The sequence below is a fragment of the Gouania willdenowi genome, chromosome 7 (genome assembly GCF_900634775.1).
Source record: "Gouania willdenowi chromosome 7, fGouWil2.1, whole genome shotgun sequence".
In the NCBI taxonomy this organism is placed as follows: domain Eukaryota; kingdom Metazoa; phylum Chordata; class Actinopteri; order Blenniiformes; family Gobiesocidae; genus Gouania; species Gouania willdenowi.
This window is the reverse complement of record NC_041050.1, coordinates 13,080,366-13,100,921: the sequence shown is the minus strand read 5'-3', so window position 1 is coordinate 13,100,921 and position 20,556 is coordinate 13,080,366. Positions and strand designations below refer to the sequence as shown.

At 37.9% G+C, this 20,556-nt stretch overlaps 1 protein-coding gene across 1 annotated transcript in view; it reads right to left on the bottom strand.

Annotated features, from left to right (window-relative positions):
* slc2a4rg (SLC2A4 regulator) overlaps positions 1-19,699 on the bottom strand; it is a gene marked incomplete at its 5' end in the record, with an annotated part of 51,749 nt that extends 32,050 nt beyond the window's left edge. Inside the window, 2 exons of the mRNA XM_028453002.1 lie at positions 13,942-14,174; positions 19,436-19,699. Coding sequence (XP_028308803.1) covers positions 13,942-14,174; positions 19,436-19,699 — 497 coding nt within the window. The remainder of the gene's footprint in view (positions 1-13,941; positions 14,175-19,435) is intronic.
* Positions 19,700-20,556: the final 857 nt, after the last annotated feature.

Genomic DNA, 20,556 nt, shown 5'->3' with positions numbered 1-20,556 from the left:
TTATTACCTGACTCATAGACCTATATCAATGTGACCCGATGAAACCTTGCTATGTTCCGCGATGCGCATGCAGAAAAGTAGAGGCGTGGCTTCTGGTAGATTGCAGAGGCAGAGGGAGGAAGTGGAGCTGTTGGGTGTGGGACATCAAGACGTCCTCTCAGAAACTCCGGATACTAAATTATGACACGTTTTGCTTAATTTTGACATTTTTGGAGCTATATTGGCATTTTTTGGGTTAGGTGAAGGGATGTAGTGGGGTTAGGGTAACGAACGACACTTAATGATTGCCTTCATGACACCTTATTCATGCTAATGACAGGTGTCATGTCATAATAATGACAGCGTAATGTCAGCCTTTAAGTATAAAACTAAGTAAAGTGTTACCCTTTTTTTTTTTAAATAATATATATTATCTATTCTCTCCATTGTGTTTGGCCACTGTCTGGGGTGAGTTGTAATCGTGTGCTTTGTACATTTGAGGAGTCATGCAAATAAGCAACAGGATGGGACAGTCCATAAGATGAATGTTAATGCTAATGATGATGTAATAACAGAGTTGGGAAGGAGCTCAATCAACACACCATTAGCTTCTCGTCTAGAAAAAGATCCCTACCGACTTCAAACCTAACTTGCTTAGTGTTTTGGTCAGGATAGAGAATGTAGAAATTGGTAATCCTCCAGTAAAAGCTGTGAGTTTTTCTATGAAGGCCAAAACGACATGATGATCAGAGCATGGAACACTCTCTCTCTCTCCCAGACTGACTGACTGACTGACTGATGGAAGGACTTGCCAGACCTGGCTCACGCTGTGTGTGACTAACTGTCAAACAGTCAGGATTCTCTGGCCCAAAGTTCTTCACTATTAGACTCACAAACACAGACAGGGGTTCAGTTCATAGGAAAGCGACATGAATTCATGTGTCAAAGAGGTGTAGCCTGACTGACTGGGCTTCTTTTTGTTGGCTGCACACTAAATTATATAGCTGTGCTGTGGTAAATCCAAAGAGTACTTGTGAAACTGACACTGACGGTGTCTGTCCATCCCCAAAAATGTCAGTTTGCAATAACAACAATTGAATGAAATTAAAATAAAATATGTGATATTGTTTGTTTTTTTTAAACTTTCAAATAGATCTCTGAAAGATAATAATAGAACACCATTTGAAATGTCAACATGCTCTATATCTACTAGTTTTTGGTCGAGTTGATAATATTTGGATAACCTTAAAAAAATGATACTGTTACTAAAACTTTAGTTTTTCTGTCTGAGTAACAGAATCTTTATAAATATATTAATGTAATAAATAAAACCATAATTTGGAAACTGCATTTAGGTGTAGGTGAATGGGAATCACATGGATGGATCAGTTTAAAAGCTTGGAAATTATTTGAAATGTGCAAGTCACCTCAGATAACCTGATTTTTAGTGAATTCTGCAGACTGTGCAAATAATAGTAAGTAGAAAAAACAGTCCCTCCTTTGTTGAAATCTATTGAAAATCCATTTTAAACAATTTTGTTACTTTAACCATTTTCTAAACTTCAAATGATAAATACTCTACATCTCTTTACTGTTTATATGACTGCAATGTTTATGAATTACAATCAGATCAATAAAAATGTATTTCTCATAGAAAGACATGAAACTATAATCATCATTCACACTAATATTAAAAATACAAGTATTATTATTATTAGCTTTTGTTGTCAGTAAAACCCATCTTAAACAAGCAAAGCAAAGCTAAAATAAATCCAAGGAAAAAACAGATTCAGTTTCTCTTTCCAAACTCTCTTTTTGCTTCTTTCCTTCTATGCCCAATAATCTCTTCTTGCCTCATTTTCTCTTCTTTTCCTCAAGGGATAATTACTGTAAACAAAATTCACAGTATAAACATAGCCCATTATATACACTGTGACAGTGGTGTTGATTCTTGGTCCAAACCAGATTGAGGCTGTTTGAGCTGAAGTAAAAGGGGTTCTACAAATAAAACAAATGGAAATCAGTGTCATCTTTCTTTGTAGATGAAAACGGGACAGTTATCTCACAATATCTTGCAAAAAGAAATCCACTGCTTTCAGACAAAAACAACAAAAAGTGAGCATTTGTGTTTCTGGATTAAAACCATGTGTGAGTGGACATCCAGTTGATCAGAGAGCACTGATAATATCCAGATGTTGAAAAGCTTTTTAGCTTTTACTTCTGTGCAGAAAGAGCAGCAATGATCAGAGCTCTTTTCAGCATTTCAATGAAACATTTGCTTTGTCCAGTGACATGTTTGTACCAGAGGCCAGAAACCCCAAATCCTGTGTAAACTACGTGTATTGGTCACAATAATTAATGTAACAGAAAAAAGTAATTGAAATGTAATTAAAATCTTTAATTCAACTCCTTATAGCAGCTCAACTGTGAAGCAGCGACCTCTGTGGCCAAACGTGGTGACTACAATCATTGATCCAAGTAATTCTGGAAATCAGGAAAATACTTCTCACACTGCACAACTTCCACCATCCCTCCAATCACCTCCAAAAGGTGACCATGGCTCAGTGGTAGAGTGGGTTGTCCAATAACCAAAGGGTTGGGGGTTCGAATACTAGGGGTGTCCCGATACGATACTGATATTGGATATCGGTCCAATATCAGTCAATATCGGACCGCATCTAAAATCTCCGAAATAACATATATTGGTTTTTTGGATTTATTTTTTCAATATCTTCTATTTTATTATTTCATTTATTTTATTCAATCATAGAATATTATTATTGGTAAAGGTTCATTATATGTAATCCATTGTTTTATAAGAAATGGGTCTGTTTTTTGTTTTTTTTTATAATCAAGCCTTTTCTAACATTGCACACTACAAAATATGTAATAAAAGTATGTATGATGCGTGCTGATATCGTATCGGGTCGTTATTGGCATCAGTTCGATAGATGCAATATCGGTATTGTAAAGTTGTATCGGGACATCCCTATCAAATGACGCAATATCCAAGACATTGGCTGAATAATGGTTTCTGTGAAGCGCTTTGAGTCTTCTTGAAAAAAGCTACATGGGTTAGTCAGTTATTTGGGAGTTTGTCTCTGCAACAACACACCTGAATTTGTCAACGTGTCATGCAGTTCTGTGGCCAGAGTTTGAGATCTGTGCACAATGAAATCATACTCATTTGTTCATCCAAAATTAATTTTAGCCTCAACAAGTTTGAATACATGAGAGCCCTTTATTATGATCTAAATCTTATTTTTTTAATGGTACGACAGTAGATGGATGGATGTTCCTATTCTAGGATCCACTTGCTATTAAGGTTTAGCCCACTAATCACTAATTATTTTGAAACTATGAAGAGCAATTGAGAGACAAAGCTTGCAAGTACCTGAATAGGAGCATTGTGCAGCCATGGGTGGCAAATGGAATGGCATGACAAAGTCAACAACCTGCTGTGTCTACAAAAAAATGCCACCTTCTAACCAGAGCTCTACAATGAACAATGTACAACTGTTACATAACAAAGAGGAACAAGCCAGGAATGTGCCTGAGAGAGATGTCTTTATTTCAGTATTTCTATATTTCTGCTACTTCAAGATTAAAAATAAATTTTAAAAAAATGGCACCACTGTGGATTTAGATATTTTTGGAGACACTAAATAGAAGCTTCAGCCTACTAAAAAAAGAACTGTATTTTAAAAATCCCTAAACAAATTCAGGGCTCTGTTCCACAAAGATCACAATCCCTCAGCACATCGCAGAAAAAACATTTTCTACATAATACAAGTAGTTTCGACCCTCGAGATTCACTTCTTGCTCTGTATGCCTGGAAATAGATGACTCATATTTATACACACTGTGTGCCTTCCGATTTCTTTTTTGCTCATTGATGAGATAAGATAACATGAAATAACACAAGACCAGACAAGACTGTACTTTGATGACCTTGAGGGAAATTCCTGCTGCTCAATATCTTTGCTTAGTTTTTACGTTATGTGACCCTGAAAGTCTCTAAAGGTGCTCAGAAAGTAATGCAATACTTTTCTTATGCTCGCTGTGCAGCACTTTTAGAAGAAAAAACATTAAGCACGACTTTGGAATTTTGCAAATCAAATGAATGCCATTGTAATTTATCACAATTATTCACAAGTTTTTCGGAAAAAAATTACGAGATAATTTGTCTTCCTTTATTTTATTATTGGTTGCCAAGCATTAAAAAGTGACCGCTGTGTAAAGATGGCTGATGGGTTTAGTATGGCACTCTCAGCAAACACTTTGATGCATGATGCATTAGCCAATGAGTGGGAGGACAAAAGCTTTACAAGTTGTTCTATGTTAAACAAAACCTGACTTCTTCACAATGGTCACAGAATGAGAGCGAGTGTCTCTGTGTACACGGAGAATGAGAGAAAGTAAAAGAGAGAAAAAATTAGCTAAACAAATCTATTCACTTACAAAACAGAGACCTTGTTTTCTGGGGGTTTTCATTGTTTTTTTTTTTGTTGCTTCCAGCACACACAAGGATAATTCCTTATTCTAAAACCCACATGGCTCCATTGTGAAGGATGTGGAAGTCTTCAAAGCCCATTAAGCGCACAAACAAAGCATTCAGGGATTCTAGGAGCGTATAGCAAACTAAACTGGGCACACAGGTTCCTGCAGGTGTGGTGTCCTTTAGAATTTGTTAACTTAAAGGTGCAATAGGTAACTCATAAAATTGACTTTTTGTCATATTTGCTAAAACTGTTACTATATAAAGACAGCATTGCATGAAACTAGTAATCTGTCAAAAAAAAAAAAAAACAGGCTCATTAAGTCCCGCCTACTGCTCATACTGCAAATTGCCAGAATCCACCGCGACCAAGCAAACAGAACCAATCAAAGCCAGGATTGTGATTGATCTCGCTCCCTTCCTCCTCAGTTAGCATTAGCATCAACAGCTTACACGGCAAAAACGACGAGTAAAAAGAGGAAACAAGAAGAAATAAAAGCTAAAAAGCAAGAGCCCTGTCCACACATAGCAGGGTATCTTGCAAAACAGAGATATTTTACTCCGATTTGACCTATCATCCACACGCAACAGGAGTGTTTTTCATGAAAAATGAAGGTTTATGAAAATTCCAACCAAAGTGTGGATTAGAAGAAAACGCTGGCTATGCGTTTGGGTGTGGACACTGATAACTGGTTTCCAAACGTCACTGGGACTGTGTGGTTCCCGATGTTGGTGTGGGTTTCTCTGCTACGCGGTCGCTCCGACGGGCCCTGCAGGCCCCATCTACCCTCCCCGGTGGCCCGCTGTATGGACAGGGCGGGCTCACACTAGACAGGTCTCCAACATGGACCGGGTCACAAACATTGGTAGGCAGGTGTGCAAAGCTATAACGATGCACTGGGACCCCAATTTATTAAGCTGCCAACCACAGAGCGTGATGTCCATTAATTTGTGGATAACACATTTATGCGGTTTGTGTGGATGGAATTTTTTCTTTAAACATGGATGTGGATATACATTTATAAAAAAAATACCCAGCTACGTGTGGACAATGGAGGGAACTCCGTGATCTGGAAGGACTCATAATAATATTCATGTCAGCCTCCTCAGGGGGGAGAGCAGGAGAGCAGCAGAGATGGAGGGGGTGGGATCTGAAAGTTGTACTTGTTCAAATTTAATGCTGAGTCCTCTCTTTCCTCCATGTTACCGACTGCAACTTTAAGCCAAAGCTTTAAAGGCTATCATGATAACATCTTTAGGCAAACATCAGGTTAACGTTGTGAATCCTACTAAAGCAAGACATTTTCTTGGTTCTTTTCTATAACAGCAGACACTGGATTGGAACATTAAGACTAAGTTTAGTGTAATTCCACTATTCAATTAATAGAATAAAAAGGAGTGACTGTAAACATTTCTTTTTAAATACAAACGGTTGATGATCAATTATTTCAAGGTTTGCCATTTTTTTATGTCCCATGTATTTCCTAAGAAAACGCAAGTTCCTGGAAAGTCTGAGTTGCTGCCTCACGAACAAAAGTTAAATACTAGATATATATATTCAAAACTTTTTCAAGAACCTCAAAGAATCCTGCTAACTAGAAAGCAGAATACTGACAGGAAACAGTAAAACAGATAATAACAAATTCATATTCAATGAAAACTCCACAATGTTTACATGGCTCTGCAGTTTTTTTTTCCAGCTTTTTCTATAAAAGCAGTCATTTTTTTTTCTCAACTTGTTGATTAAAACTCTCAAATGAGTTTGACACCCAACCTTTAAAAAATGTTTAATCATTATTTGCTGTTTGGTAAGTTCCAGCAACTGTGACTTGAGGCCGTATAACATTTCTATCCCATTTGTTCAGAATAACTGTCTCCCCATGCGAACAATGCTAATCTGCTAATGTCTGTGGCTGGCTGGCTGTATGATGCAAACTTGAACTTTTTTTGTAAAAATGTGCGAGTCCCGACAGGAATTCTCATGTTAAGATAACGAGTTAACATCTGGCTTCAGAGACTGCTTAGAGAGGATATGTAGGTTTAGGTAAGGTAACAAGTACAAATCCAGGGTATGTTTATCGTGGTTTGTGGTACAGGTTCTCAGAGTAGGAAACCAGAAATAAGACAGATGCTATGTGTTTTAAAACGTAAATGTATCGTATTGCTCCTTATTTACAGTAGTCTTCTTTTAGAATGAATAAGGCTTTGAACTTTTGTCGAAACTGTTTGTGTAAAATGAACCTGGGTGTGTATAGACCCACATATTTATATAGATATAAACATATCTATGTACATCTGAAACTCTATATACTCTTCCAAATACTTCTCAATAAGGAGGAACAAATCAGCGCAACTTCCAGTAATGTTTAGCTTGTCACATCAAAGTCGTTTGTGCAGATTAACCCCGCAAACGAAATTCAACAATTACTACCGTATGCTGCAGACGAATGTTAATGAAAGTTTGTGGATAAAAAGAACAAAAAAAGAAAAAGACAAAACAGATTAAAACTGCTTCGAGTCTCTCCAAGAGTGTGGAGTAATCCTTCTGGCAGGAGACTACGCATTGTTTAGAGGACTTCAGCTTCTCTGGATTTGAAGTGGGAATTAGTGCTTGCCCCTTCAGACAGAAGAGAGTAAGGAAAAAGGCCAAGAAAAATGGAAAAACGGATGTATGGGAGAGATAAAAAAGTAGGAACAAGAGAGACGGGGGAGCTTTATAAAAGCAAGGATAAAAATTTGTTATTTTCTTCCAAAAATCTCTGAACCCTGGAACAGGCTAACAGGCTAACTAAACTTACAAAAAAAGACAGTGTCAAGTTAATAAAGTCATCAATGCACAGTTAGTAAGGTACAGGATAAAGTTGACAGCTGGGGGGAAAATGGCGTGGAGCAGCTGGTGGTTGGTAATATGAAGCGTTTGGATGAAGGACAGAATGAATGATTGAATATAAAAAAGGCCAGTTGACTGTGGCATCTCTGAATGTTACTGAAGCAGAACAGAAGGACTTATGTAAGCCTCCATTAGTGTGGGTGAGCAAGCGATAAAGCATTTAACTGCATCACTGCCAGAGCTGCGCAACAAGAGTTTCCTTTTCTCCCAAGAAGTTTTTTTAACTTTTTACTCGCCTACCTGAGCACAGCAGTATAACACATTGCCTGTCTATACACCTTTAGACATACAGTTGGTAATGGAGATGTTAGATTTAACTTTAAGATTATGCAAAAACATGTGGAACATTGTCCAGAAACAGTACTTATGCAACACACACAGCAGAATATTAGCGGAAAACATTCCCACAAGAACTCCTACTCAGCTCCTCACTGCTCCTCCTTTAAAAAGTTAAATATTTTTTGTCCCCTTATATTCTTCCCTGCCGCCTAAGAACAGATGATGAATGACTCATTAGAGCACAGTGCACACACACATGCACACGGAGTATAGAATTTACTCATTAGCTGGTACTTATTTATATTGGCAGCAAAAAAATAGCAGAACCACAGCCAGGAACTAAAAAATGTTGTATATGAGAAGAGTTTTATCTCCACTAGCTAGCAGTCAGGAGACAGTGCTGCAGTGTTGGATGATGAGCTGTCTGCTGCAATCTTCCATATGCTTATAAACTATCTATCCAACTAATAACCTAGATCTTGAGGCTGACTGAGCAGACGTGCCGAATGCCTTCCAGCGTCCTGATCTGACCTTCCCTGCTCAAGCCGCATGACTCCATTCAGTGACGACCTTTCACCCCTGCTTGTCTGTGCAAGAGCTTTAACCTCTTGTTGTCTGGAAGGGACAACGTTAGATTAAAAGGGAGGAAAGAGTGTCCCTTTACATTTTAATGAAATAAACACAAACTTTGATGTTACAGTAAATAAGAATGGATAAACATGTTCTTAAAAATAGTATGCAAACAAAAAACTAAACAACCTGAGTGCTACAAGGTTGATCTACTAGAGCGGCAGAGTTAGCAGTCTGGAAGTGGGTTAAACATCCCAGACTACAGTGGGGGTGGGTAGCTGTTTCTCTACCTCTGACCTCCAGCAACCAGCTGTAATGTCTCTATTGAGAGATGAGTGTTGGTGGTTTGGTAAACGGTGGCGGTTGAGATATTTTTAAATGTCTATCCTGTTTATTTGGCCTAAATCCAGCCAGTGACTATGGTATTTTACAGCTGGAGTTAAGGCTGGTTGGTAATTATGTTAACACAGCAGTCTTTTTTATTTCTTCTCTCTACCATAGGCAGCCCCCCACATCCCCATTTCTTTCGGTTGCTTTGGTCTAGGGTTTTTGCCGAGTCAGTGTTTTCCATTCATGTTACATTGCTGTGGTCACTGAGTATCTGACCAAGGACAGATAAGAAAGGATAGCTTTTAGCATTGAAACAAAACATCCACTCCCCAGCGTGTTTCTGTCAGATCTATTTTATTGCTCAAGCTGCTTTTGTTGAATTATCAGCATGCCAAATCCCACAGGCTTCAAAGGCTGAATATGCTCCGCCTAACAATCCTAAAAAAGGGAGACATAATTAGGAAGCAAAAAATTGGAGAGAGAAAGACAAATAAAGGCACAGTTTGGAGAGTTTAAGACTGTGCGTCTGTGCAGCAAAACGTATCGGTAGCTCCTCTTCCTTTCAGAAAGATCTTTACCCCGGCTTGCCTCATGAATAATGACCTACTTTAGACCCTGAGCAAACTAACAAGACAAGGTGTGACAGTGCTTAGCTATACACAATAAACAATGCTGAGCAGGTTAAAACACACAACATTAAGCATTCAATCCAAAAACACAGGACTGGCTTGGGGAAAAACAAAATGGGGTCAAGGCTCTTGGAAGTAATCAAAATGAATAGTTTATTTGACGTCATTTAAAGCTTCTTCTCATGTACAAAAAAATGAAAAAACACATCCAGAAAGCTGCAGGGCTGCTCTGTAAGTTGGTGGAAAAGTGCAAGAGAAATGTTGCAAACACAAACTATTTGGATGTAGTTTGTTACTGTTGCTACAATCATTAGTAACCGTTTGAGGTTTGTGCCAGTTGCCTCTGACCCACACAGTATCAGACCAGTGTATCAGTATTAACTCACAGACCACGTGGGACTCAGGTGCGACGGACGGAGGGTTTGTCTAACCAAGAGGTTAGCAAGATGATTGGAAGGATCTCCCTCAATATGTTGAAGTATCCTTGTGCAAGACATTGAACTTAAAGTTGCTGCGAATAAAGGTTTGGTGCCTTGCGGAGCAGCTCTGTGAGAGTGCATGGATGAATGCTGCTAAATAAAATTGAGTTTTAAAACTTGAAGTAAACTTTAAACAAGAGCACTCAAAAAGTGCACACCTCAGCCAAGCGCCATCTGGTTGCCAAATAATGCCAGTTAGCTGTATCAGTGATCCTGATCATGCTACCATGACCATTTGCTCTTTAAAGGCTTGGAAGAAATTCATATTCCAGTTAATAAATTATACAGTAGGTCCAAAAGCATGGGCACACACATTTTTTTCAGAAAAATCGTAATGAAACTCGGGATGATAGAGGAACTAACTCGACATTGAGTTATGGTCATGTTTGTCTTGTTTCTGCTGCTCCGCTGACCTCACAGATTAGCTACTCATCTTTGTGTTGTGGTGTTTCTGTACAGTTTGCATGGTCTTCCTTGGTATGTGCATAAGCATAAGTTTCCTTTTAAAGTTTTAAAATGTCTAACTGTAGTAAATAACAAGCAAGTAAGAAACTGAAGGGATATTAAAATGATGGCCAAAGTAAATAATGTTTGCATGCCAGTAGTTTTTTCACTGTTTGACGTTAATTATATTCGACTATAATAATATTATATTAAACTACAATTATTTCACACCAATGTCTTACTATACTCACATTGTTATGGGACAACAATGTGGGATGGAGTGGAATTGGTCATTAGACCACCCGTTCTGCCTCCTGGCCAGATGTGTGTAGCTTGGTTCTCTGCAAGGAAGTAATATTTTCACCAGAGTTTATTAATTTGTTTGTTTGCCTGTTTGCAGGATTACATCAAAAGTACTGGTACTAGGGTGGTCCAACATTTTTTTATGCAAAAACAAACTGAAACTTGCATGAGAATGCAACGTACAAATTAGAAGAAGAAGAAGAAGAAGAAGAAGAAGAAGAAGAAGAAGAAAGAAGAAGAAGAAGAAGAAGAAGAAAGAAGAAGAAGAAGAAGAAGGAAGAAAAGAAGAAGAAGAAGAAGAAAAGAAGAAGAAGAAGAAGAAGACGACGAAGACGACGAAGACGACGACGACGACGACAGACGTGAGCAGTACAGTCTGTCAATTTGGTTAGCCGGTCCGTGGCACTGCTTCAACTGTGAGATACCCTCACGAGGAGCGACTGGATTTCAAACATGTTTGATTTCCTTACGACCATACAATTGCTGATGGGGAAGTGTATGCCTGCCTTTACAAAGTCCAGCAACCATTGTGGCTTTGTTGACATCACAAAAATGTTCATCTGCTCTTTGACAACTTGGAGTAAGGATTTCAAAGAAATGCTGATCTCCTTCCCTTCATAATCTGTATTGATTGTGACCATACCTGCCTGTCATTGCCTTATCTCGTAAGATCTCTGAAGCTAGGCCTGGTTAGTGGTTGGATGGGAGACCACTGAGTATTCCAGGTGCCACAGTGGGGTGGCAGCTACTCTAATGGCATATGTCATTGTGTCCTTAGGCAAGACACTTCAGCCACATTGCCTAGTATGAATGTAGTGAGTGAATATTAGTGGTGCTTGGAGGGGCCAATGGTGCACTATAGCATCCTTGCATCTGTCAGTCTGCTCCAGGGCAGCTATGGCTACAATAGTTGCTTACCACCACTGTGTGTGGAGTGAAAGAATAATGCAATGTAAAGAGCTTTGAGTGTCTATGAAATGCGCTATATGAAATCCAATGCATTGTTATTATTATTATTATTATTATTATTATTATTATTAAGGGTGTCACAATGCTTTGGTGGAATCTCTGAACCTTCTGTTTCTATAATTTTATATAAGTATAATGTGTAAAGTCAATTTCCAGAAAACTTTGAGCAGCGGGTGCAACCTCTAAAACATCTCTTTTTTCATCCAAATTTCTTCCTAAATCGTCTTCTGGATGCCAAGACCTAATAAAGACCAAAACACAAGTCAACTATTGTTTAGTATTTCAAGTTTTGCAGTGACAAGATCTAAAAACACAAGTCACATGTTAGAGACATGCAATGAGATAAATGGTAAATGGACTTGATTTATATAGTGCTTTATAACCACACTGAAACAGTCTCAAAGCGCTTTACATATCAGCTCATTCACCCAATCACTCTCACATTCACACACCAGTGGGACAGGACTGCCATGCAAGGTGCCAGTCGACCACTGGGAGCAACTTAGGGTTCAGTGTCTTGCCCAAGGACACGTTGACACATAGTCAGGTACTGGGATCGAACCCCCAACCTCTCGATCAGAAGACGATCCTTAAAATAAGTACTGCACAAGTCTGGTATTCAATGACCTAAAACACTTGATCAAAACTTTACGACAAGTAAAAAAAATAATTCCACTTGTATATCCAATTTATTCATCATTTCCATGTGTAACGAGGCGCAGCTCCGTTTTAACATGTTATCAAACAGCCACTTGGTATGATGGCTAAATGACGGCACTCTATAACATCCGGACAGCAACAATGAACAAGTTCAGTAAAACTGTACAGAGGGCTAAGGCACTGCCTCCAACCACTCCTAGTCAGTCCTTACAGTTAAATAATCCCTTATCAGTTAGCTAGGCTTGTCCCTGGATACAAGGGCTGCTGGCTCTGTGGGAAACTGTGTGTTTGTGCATGCACGGTATGTTTATTTTACCCACAGACAATCCAAAAATGATCTCTGTGCAAATGCTCATGTGCTTTTGCAAAGCAGAAAACAACTAAGCATGACCGATTAAATAAAATTGCACTCCCACAGTTTATCCACCGCCCTCGCTCACAGAAAGCAATAACCATCGCACGGGTAATTTAACTGGCCTACCAAAGAAAACTAACAACGCTTGTTAATGCAACAGGTCAATCAATATTTTCAGATGCTTTTTTTTCCTCTTTCTCTCGGGGTCGGGTTCTATTGCACTGAAAATAAATGTTTAGTGGCCAGTAATATCCATTACTCTCTTAGGTCTTTGTTGACTAAACAAAACCACTACACAGCCATAGGCAGACAGTAAATTCAACTTCTAGGTAAGATTGTAAAATAAAAGTTAGTTTAAAAACAAAGCACTAACATGAACCAGTTTTAAAATCTTTTTAAGTCATATACCGTTAGTAAGTATAAGAAAGAAGAGCAACAATTTTACCTAGGAAAGCAATAATATATAATATGTATATAATGGTATAAAATATATTTATACTTATTAAACATAATAAAAAAAGGAATACATTGTGATAGAGAATATCATTAATTCAAATATTGCCACACTAAATTCTGTACTTAAAATGTAATTGATGAAATCTGTGTTGTAGATGTTAAATAGTGTATCATTAATATTATGTACATGTCACATACGTTCATGTGTACACATGTATATGTTTGATGTGGTGTATATATAAAACTGTGTGTAGAATGTATATTGAATGTGTATAGTAAAAACAATATTAGTTAATTTTGTGATATTATTTAGAGTGGTGGTTCCAAACGGTGTGCCGCGAGACAAGTCCGGGTGTGCCGTGGGATTTTGTGACAACCATACATTTATTGCAATATAGAACTACACAAAAATAATATTTTTTTAATTTACTACTTTGTATGCACTCATTTCATAATATATAGAAAATATATATATATATAATATATAGCAAAGTATAGCAAACGCTATACTTAATTTTTTTTTTTTTTAAATATTTTGTTAATAAATATTTGATTAATATAGTCGCCTTTGTAGCATTTTTTTTGGCATTAGTAAATAATAATGCACATTTACAGATATTGTACATGATATGAGTGACAACATGAGTTACAAAGGCTATTTTGCACAATAAGTGTGCCTTCAGATTTTCACTCCTCCTTTGGTGAGCCTTGGTCACAAAAATTTTGGGAACCACTGATCTAGAGAACCTTGTTTTGTTTTTTGTGTTGGGGTAGGTGTGTATAAGCTTTTGCTTCAACGTACACCATTTCGGCTGATTAGTTAGACAAATGAGTGTTTTTTGTTCTGTTTTTGTTTTTTCTGAAGACTGCCACAATAAAATTCTAATTAATAACAAAAATTGACATACAAATGACCATCTACAGTATGTTATCTGTGATTCAGTACTAAATTAGCTGCTGGATCCCTCTTTGTTAATCTTGGTGGCCTTGTAAACATAATAAACAGATCTACAGGGTTTAAAATGTTCTCCACAACCCTATTAACCCCTCTTTACCTTCAAAGACCACATTACAAGAAGAAGTGACCAAGTGCCTCATACCTGTTTCTGGGGACAGGGATGTGAGAGGAAGGGTGGGTCTTGTTCTCTGTTTGTGGTACATTCTGCCCTTGTGCCCTCATGCGGCTGGCAGGCTCCGACTGTTTCCCTGGGTTTCTGATGTCCAAAGACACGAAGCCACCTGCCAACTGCCCGTTAATGCTCTGGCAGTGAGTTGGACTGCCCCTCTTCAGTATCCCAGAGAAACCAGTGTCCCTGTGGTCCCCGAGGCCAGTCTGGAAAAAATTACAATACGACATCTTATGTCAGTGGTTTCTTGCAAATCCTAGTTTATAATTGCTTAATGGTTTAGTAAAATATCAAAACCTAAACAAATGTATCTCAAAGGTGGTCCTCAAATCTTCTTTAAAGGTTCAGTATTATGCTATTTTTCACCCATTTCCATTTGTTCTAACAACAACACAGTAGTTGAGGTTTATTTTCCCAAACTCGCCTGTTTTCTAGAGTTTTAGCCCTCTGAAAAGTCACTTTCATGACGCTTCTATAAACAGGCTGTTTTGGGGCCTTCATGCATATGCATGAATGGGCATGTCTGTAGACGCAGACTTCATGCCTCGCTCTTGCGAGGGTGATCAGTGGTCACCAAAGCGATTTTCTTTTGCTATCCACACACTCTTGTTATTGTTTTGAGCCAAAAAATTGCACATTACAGTAAAACACATGGCTATTTAAGCCGCTATTGTGATTGTGAGTCTGTCTCAGTGCTTCAGACTGTGTGTTTATCACATCAGCAGCAGCGGAGTCGATCAGCTGTTTCAAATGCTCACTGGAGTGCTAAGCTGTTAAGTCACTTTCACAGGAATAGTGCATTTAAGATGATAATCATTTGTTTTGTGCAACCGCTGCTTCGCATTGTGTCACAAAACAATGTGACAATGCGAAAAAAGGCAAAATTGCATAACCATAAATACAAATAATGAATGAATTTACATTTTCATTGTAATTGTGCATGCTGGAATTGTGTCAACATTAAAATGATGCATTTGACTTAGACTCAATGCATCTTAAAATCCTAAATGTTGCAGCCATATAAGATTGTGTTTAGAAACATTAGAATTTTTTATTTAGATACATGGATAACTAACGTAAATATGGACAAAAGGTACGGATGTCCTGATCCAATATTGATATCAGACATCAACAAAAACAATCAGATTATATCGCCCTGCATCTAAAATTGCAGATAAAATACGTATAGTTTTTATTAGATTTATTGAAGTTATTTTTTAGGGTCTTCTCATTTTTTTTATTTTATTTGTAGAATATTCTTATGTTTAAGGTTACAATTTATGTAACCCATTAGTTAACAGTAAATGGGTCAATTTTTCTCACCCCTACAATTTCTTTGAGTAATATCACTTGATCAAGCCTTTTCAAACATTCCACACTAGAAAATAATAAAATAAAAGTAAATGTTATCTGCGTATCAGATGGATATTGGTATCGTATAATACTCAAAGTTGCAATATGGGCTAAGTTAAAAAGTTGTATCAGAACACCTTTAACTAAAAGTTTACAAAGCCTTACGCCGACTTTAACTTTTTGTTTTGCAAGATGTATTTTCTTTTTTTGCTAGATTGTATTTGAATTGTTTGGAAGTAGTCTAAGAATCTAATAGCTATTGAGAAACCTACACATAAGGAACAGTTTCATAGATCAAAAACATGCAGAAGGAACGCATGCCGATTACTCATAACATCATGACCACTGACAGGCACAGTAAATAATAGGATCTTCATCTTGGCACCTGTTAGTGGGTGGGAATGATACACTGTATTAGAGAGCAGATTGTGCTTTTGTTCCTAAAGCTTATATCCTTGAGGCATTATCACGTGTTATGGTTAAAGATGAGCCAAACTGTGAACACCAGATGACTGAGTTAGAGCCGTCTTTAATGGTCAGTTTATATTAAAAGTGGTTCAAAGAAAAATAGGCCATCAACTGGTTGACAACGTCAATGGTTAAAGGGTTAACCATCAACGTACAAGTTTCAAATCATAAAAGAAGTTACTGTTTTGAAGTGTTATTTTCTTAGAACCAGGTTCTACTCTTAAACCAGGGTGGGAGGATATAAATAAGAGAGAAGAGTTGTGGTGGAAAAAGAAAGTGGTTTAGTGGCTTTTTTGTACACTTAAAAACTACATATTCTTGTTTCATTTGTTTTTTCAATAACAACAATGTATTACTGTTCTAAATTACAAGTTCAAGCACTAAATCACAGTGTATGTAAGATGCAAGAGGGACAGAGTCGTGGTCATAAGGGAACCAACTTTGTTTTATGCATAAAAACAAAGTTCTAGAAGATGCATGGATTATTCATAAAGTGTATGAATAACTGTACTGTATATCACTGTTTATATCACCTAGCAATAAATGGTAAATGTGAAAAAGATCATCATGATAATAGAGGAGGCAAAAAAGCCTATTAGTCTTGTTGCTATAGGTGTAGTTAGATTAGAACCTCAGTTTTCTATAGAAAAAGTCTCAGATTTTCATCATACGTGGACAACCTTTCCTGGAAACAAAAATTCCCATTGACAGTGGCCTTTTAGCTTGCATTTGAACTTTACCAGTGATAAGAAATTATTTGAAAAAGATTCACAGAATATACCAACTAGTCAGAGGAGTTAACCTAAAGTTTCAAACCAAAGGAGCAGCTGTAGCCAACAAGCATATTTTGGGGGTGTCTACTTCACAAGTTAGGGTCCAGGAATGTCAAACCCAGGGCCCTCGGTCCAAAAAACATTCAATTTGTCCCGTGGGACAATTTCTCTGTGCTGTTTATGTCTCGATTCCTCCTCTTCCCAACCAAGGACGACAGATTATCTTATGTTTTATAAGAATATTCTATAACATTATCCTGTGGTCTGAGGTATGTTAAAAGTGAATTTGGTCCGATAATTGGCTCCGAGACGGGTCAGGGCTAACAATCGTAAATATTAAACCACGTAAATATTGAACACGTAATGCAACTCAGAACTTATCATTTCAGAGTTAAAAATTCCGCTCTCCGAGTTCAACCGAGTTCAGCCCCAGCATGTCGAAATATCTCAAACATGACTGACCGGTGAAATATCAGAATCTTTTCCTGACTTTTCCGACAAGGAGCTCTGACTTCCGGTGGCATTCCAAGTTACTTTTTCAAGTAAGAATTCAGAAAAACCTGAGATCTGAGTTGCTTGGAAGGCGGCATTAGAGCACAGGTTTAGATTTATTATAATAACGCAAGATTTCTGACTTGGAGGAAGATCGGTGGTGGGACCAAATGATTAGCTATGTGCACACACACAGAACAGTCAACACTGTTCTATGCCTGATTGTTTTTTTTTATTAATGTGTGAGATCTGTAACAAATCTCTGCAGATTTAAAAAAAAAATGATGTGTGTAGTAGTGCTAGGAGATATATCGAGTTTTTGATTTTGGAAATATAGAAAATTACAAAAACGCCTATATCGATATTTATTTTTTTTATAGCTTTTCTGTATCAAAAAACTCGTTTTAGGAGTCGCTGCTTTTGCTACTTTTCAGAAAAGCATGAAACGCACAGTTAAATGGATTTCTGAGTGATTCTTAACCCAGACCTTCCGCTAAACAAAGCACACTACAGAACTCACTCACATGTGCTGTCCCTTATTGGAGAAAAAGCCAAAAGCATATTGTGTAGCAGTTTGTTCATAAATGTGCCTGTGTGGCATTTTGCATCAGCAAATTTAACCCAGAATTGTCTTTCTGGTCAGACTCAATTTGAATTCAAATGTTCGAGATTTATATCGTATATTGCCATTTCAAGAACAACTAACAATACATGAATTTTGGTCCATATCGCCCCAGCCCTAGTGTGTAGCCCATTTTAAAAGATAAGACTGACCATTTTGTATATTACAATTTAGTCTACACCTTAGTAAACTTTGAAATAGTTTTTGTAAATGTGTTTATATGTAGAAGTGCTAAAACTAATGCATGGTAATGTTAAAAATCTATTCTGACTCATATTAGATCTAACAGTGCTGAAAGTAGGGCTGCACCATTATAGAAAAAATTATAATCACGATTATTTTAGTCATAACTGAAATCACGATTTTTCAAACGATTATAGGTCAACCAAAATGTTCTTCAGTTTTTTGCACAAAAAAACATAAATATATTCTTTAAACATAAATAAAATCCTTCTTGCACAAAACAAAACACTTCTTGCACGTTGATGTGTCTTTGCGCTAGGTCTTCATCATCAAACCCAAAGTGTTCCCATATCAGAAAATTTGACTTGCCACTTTAAGTTTACCATGTGTTTTTGCTGCGTTTCTCCTGCCATGTTTCAAGACCACTAGCAACAACTTTCCTCGTGTTGGCCTGCAGGCTGAAGTAGTGGTTTTGTTTTATTTAGTGAATAAAACATGTAATAGTCCTGGTTAAAAGGCCAAAATGAGTTTGCCTGTCCTTGTCACGTTAATCTTATTTTCAGATACGAAAGCGCAACAAGAGCGAGGCCAGTTCAATATAACTTGGCAGGTCATGTTTTTATGTTTCCACCGTGTCAGGATGGCTGAGTGGTCTAAGGCACCCGACTCAAGAATTTTTCCTTCTGCTGCTGTGGGTTCGAATTCTACTTTTGTCATGTATATTTTTTCATTTGAACATACAGTATTTAGCATGGCAAATTCCACCTTTAAAAATACATATACAAAAAAGAAACATTTTAGGGTATTTAATGGGTTAGGGTTTAAAATACATATATACGAAAAATAAACAAATAAAGATTTTGGTATTTCCTGGGTTAGGGCTAGGGTTTAAAATACATATACTAGGGTATTTCCTGGGGGTTAGAGTTTAAAATACAGACTATACAAAAAAACATTTTAGGGTATTTCCTGGGTTAGGGCTAAAATAAAAAAAATAAAAGGTAGCTAAAAATAATTATGAGCTAAAATAAAACTGAGGAACTTCAAGTCACGTGGTGCACCTTTCACGTCACCTAAACTGGCCAATGAGGGGCGCTGGGTATGAATAAACTACGTTTCCGTATTAATATCCACGGCCAAATTTTTTTTTTCTAGCACAAAATCATTTTCCGGTAGTATATATGCTCATAATCGACCTCAGTACGAGGCAAACTCAGTCCGTGACACCAGACCCAGTGCTGAGTAGCCCACGCTGTAGCTCCACCCAGGACAGGAGTCATGGGGGAGGGGGTTTGAAGTTCTGCCTCCCCCGGCCTGGCCTGCAGGCTGCACTGTAAACTTTGGTAGGAGTGAGACGCCATTTAAAGCGGTCTAGGTATATGACAGCTGCACTTAGTTCACATTACTGTTATTACAGTTGTTTATATTTATATATAAAGTAGTCAATAGGCAATAAACAAGACGACATGCTGAAGCAGGTGTGGTGTCGTACGTTACAGCATCGTAATAACACGTTAAAATGTAGATGAGAGCTGTGTGAATGTGTCACACACACACACACACACCCACAACTTACTTTATCCACGTCGTGCAACACCTCTGCTTGCCACCGGGCGTCGTCAGCCCGTTCCTTTGGGAGAAGTCCTGTCGTTGACAGCCTCCACCGCACACCCACCGTCCATAACCAGCCTACAGAGCACCGAGCCGTGCGAGTACACCGCCAACGAGCCGCTGCTTTTCTCCCCCCGTGCGTCGCGGAGCACCGAGCGGCCTGGCCGGCAGCTGAAATCAGCCCCTCCGACCCTCGGCCCCTTCTCCAAAATATACTTGGACTCCATATTCAGACTAGACTAAAGAAAAGGAACCTGCTTCCTGTAGATTTTAGTGCAATTTGCTGAATACATTTATCAGGATTCTCTCGAGTTTGTCAGATGCTTTGCTAACTACTACTACCCTAGACTACATGGAGAGTCCTCCACCTCCTCCAACGCCACCACCGCTAACCGGGGTATCCAAAAAGCCGCTCGGTCAGGAGGATAACAGATTGTTTTTCCTCTTTCCTCCAAACCAATGCCACGCCCCCCTCGCTTCACTCCCATTGGTCCAGAGCGTACATAAACATTTCACTTTGGCACGCGTCCACAGCGAGGCGACTCCTGATTGGCTGAATCTAGACCGTCAATCACGTTTTTTTCCAACGCAACGAATGTGGGTGGAGGAGAAAAAGGGGCGTGTTTCGCAGTTTACCGGCCGGTGTCTGTCGACGACGGAGCCGGTGAAGGGAAGCATGCTTCAGAGCTCAGCGGTAAACTAGTACATTTGATCAAATATAACGTTCTAATAGTAGAGAGTAAATGAAATAGTAGTTCAGTAGTTTTTACACTATGGAATTTTATTTATTATTTATAAATTCCAAATGAACACACATTAAGATTGTAACTCTACTGACACACGTTTTTTAAATTAAACAATTCAATTTCATTTATTTTAATAACGCTATCTCCACAATTTGCATTGCTTTACAGCAGGGTTCGGAGCCAATGTATTTTAAAACAATTCTTAATATATTATTATTATTTTACACCCCCGTTAATTTTGGAAATAATTTAGTAAATTGTGGAACATAAAAGGCCAGTCAAAACATTTAAACAATAAAGTGATCACATATTTTTTGCCCCCTATTATAAACAAATTTAT